A 1,793-nucleotide genomic window follows, 5' to 3' on the forward strand; every position below is an offset into this window, starting at 1 on the left:
TAAACTTAAAAAAAAAAATTTTTTTTTTTTTTAGTTCCTAAATGTTTTTGTCATTTTGTGTTTAATTTTTTTTATTATATATATATATACTCCAAAATTCTGTAAGGGTGAATTTACGATCCATACCCCAAATTTATTGGTCACACTTTATAATTTCTGTATGGGCAAAATTCCTGAATGCCTATAACATGAGGGCAGACTGTAATTAACAAAGCTATAAACTTGTGTAATTTGGCACTCAAATAGTTTAGAAAAATATCTTTAATAAACAATGGGTTCATGTTTACATTGGTAATTTTAGATTTAATACCTTTCCTTGAAACAGAAAGGTACTTCTTTTCTGCTATAGTGTTTCACAAAATTTTTCATGTGAATCAAAGAATAAAGTGAGAAAGTTTTCAATGTGTTTGTTCAATGTTTCTCAAACTTTATTATGTATACCCTTGGGGGTACATGGTGGTCTTCAAAGGGGTACAAGAAAGTACGGTGAAAAATTGATGACTGTTCTAAACTAAGAATTAATAATATCAATAAAATCTAGCTGCTAGCTGTAGTAATACTGAATAATAATAACAACATCAGTAAAATAAAATGATTTTACAGCTGAAGATACATATTTTATATTTATTTTTAGTATCAGAATCATTGGAGTATGTAAATTTGTACTAACATTCCAGCTTCAGACATTTGGGAACCACTTTATTATAATATTTTGTCTGTATGCGTAGGTATATTTTGTTAAGTTGCCATTTTTCATCTGTAAAAAAAAAAACTTAAGAGAGAAAATGTTACATTAAAAATCAGTTTTTCTATGTTGATAATGCACAAATTTTATTGGACTAGAATTATCAAACTACACAAGATGAAAACATATTGAAATAAATTTTTGGTATATATATATAGTTGAGCTTTTAAAACTTGAGTTCAGTGTTTTGGTATCACATTACTGTTTGTATTTAATATATAATATTTCATTCTTTAGTTTCCTGTTCAGATGGAAAAACACAAACTCTTCATTCGTGGGCTTCCTTTATCTATAACAGAACATAAACTTAAAGATATCTTTAAAGAGGTAAGTTTCTTTCTTTAAAAAAAAAAGCTAAAAGCATAATTGAATAGTATTAGTTGACGTTATCAGAGTAATTGTAGTTGATGCTATCAATATTGTATTCATTTTCAGTTTTTATTCTACCTTGTTAAAAATATATGTGTCTTTAAGGTTTTCCTTAAGGGCTAACTATTACTGATTTACACCATTAGATGGCATCAATACATGAATGTATTATATTGGCATTAATCAATGATCCAGTGTGAAGGCATTGTTACGAGTTTTTTCACAACAATTGGTCAAGCTAATACTTAGGAATGCATACAAGCCAATTGTAGCATCCAGGGAAACATAACACTAGTAACAGTAACAATCAATTGCTGCTAATAAACAACACAGACAGATAGCTTGCTAATCATCAAATTTATCAGTACTCTTGAGAAAATTGTTCAGTAATATTTAGTATTCTTGATTATACAACAATAAGATCTGTATTATCTGAAGTTCTGTGAGTTTATACAAGTTTGGGTTGTTTGTATAAGTTCTGTGAGTTTATACAAGTTTGGGTTGTTTTTTAGATTTATCTTTGGTTTATATTGTTATTTATGATAGATAAGACTTCACATGCAATTTAAATATTATATAGTTAAGCTAAAGTCTATGGATTTGGAACTGAATTCTTATTCCAAATTTTCTTAGCCGAGTATACTAAAAATAAATGATGTAAAAATAACCAACTCAAATT

General features: G+C 27.3%; 1 protein-coding gene across 1 annotated transcript in view; it reads left to right on the top strand.

Annotated features, from left to right (window-relative positions):
* Window positions 1-1,793, top strand: part of LOC106468007 (squamous cell carcinoma antigen recognized by T-cells 3-like) — a 103,854-nt gene that overhangs the window by 87,258 nt on the left and 14,803 nt on the right. The window contains exon 18 of the mRNA XM_013928402.1: window positions 983-1,072. Within this exon, the coding sequence (XP_013783856.1) occupies window positions 983-1,072 (90 nt within the window). The remainder of the gene's footprint in view (window positions 1-982; window positions 1,073-1,793) is intronic.

Source organism: Limulus polyphemus, unplaced genomic scaffold (genome assembly GCF_000517525.1).
Source record: "Limulus polyphemus unplaced genomic scaffold, Limulus_polyphemus-2.1.2 Scaffold2829, whole genome shotgun sequence".
NCBI lineage: Eukaryota > Metazoa > Arthropoda > Merostomata > Xiphosura > Limulidae > Limulus > Limulus polyphemus.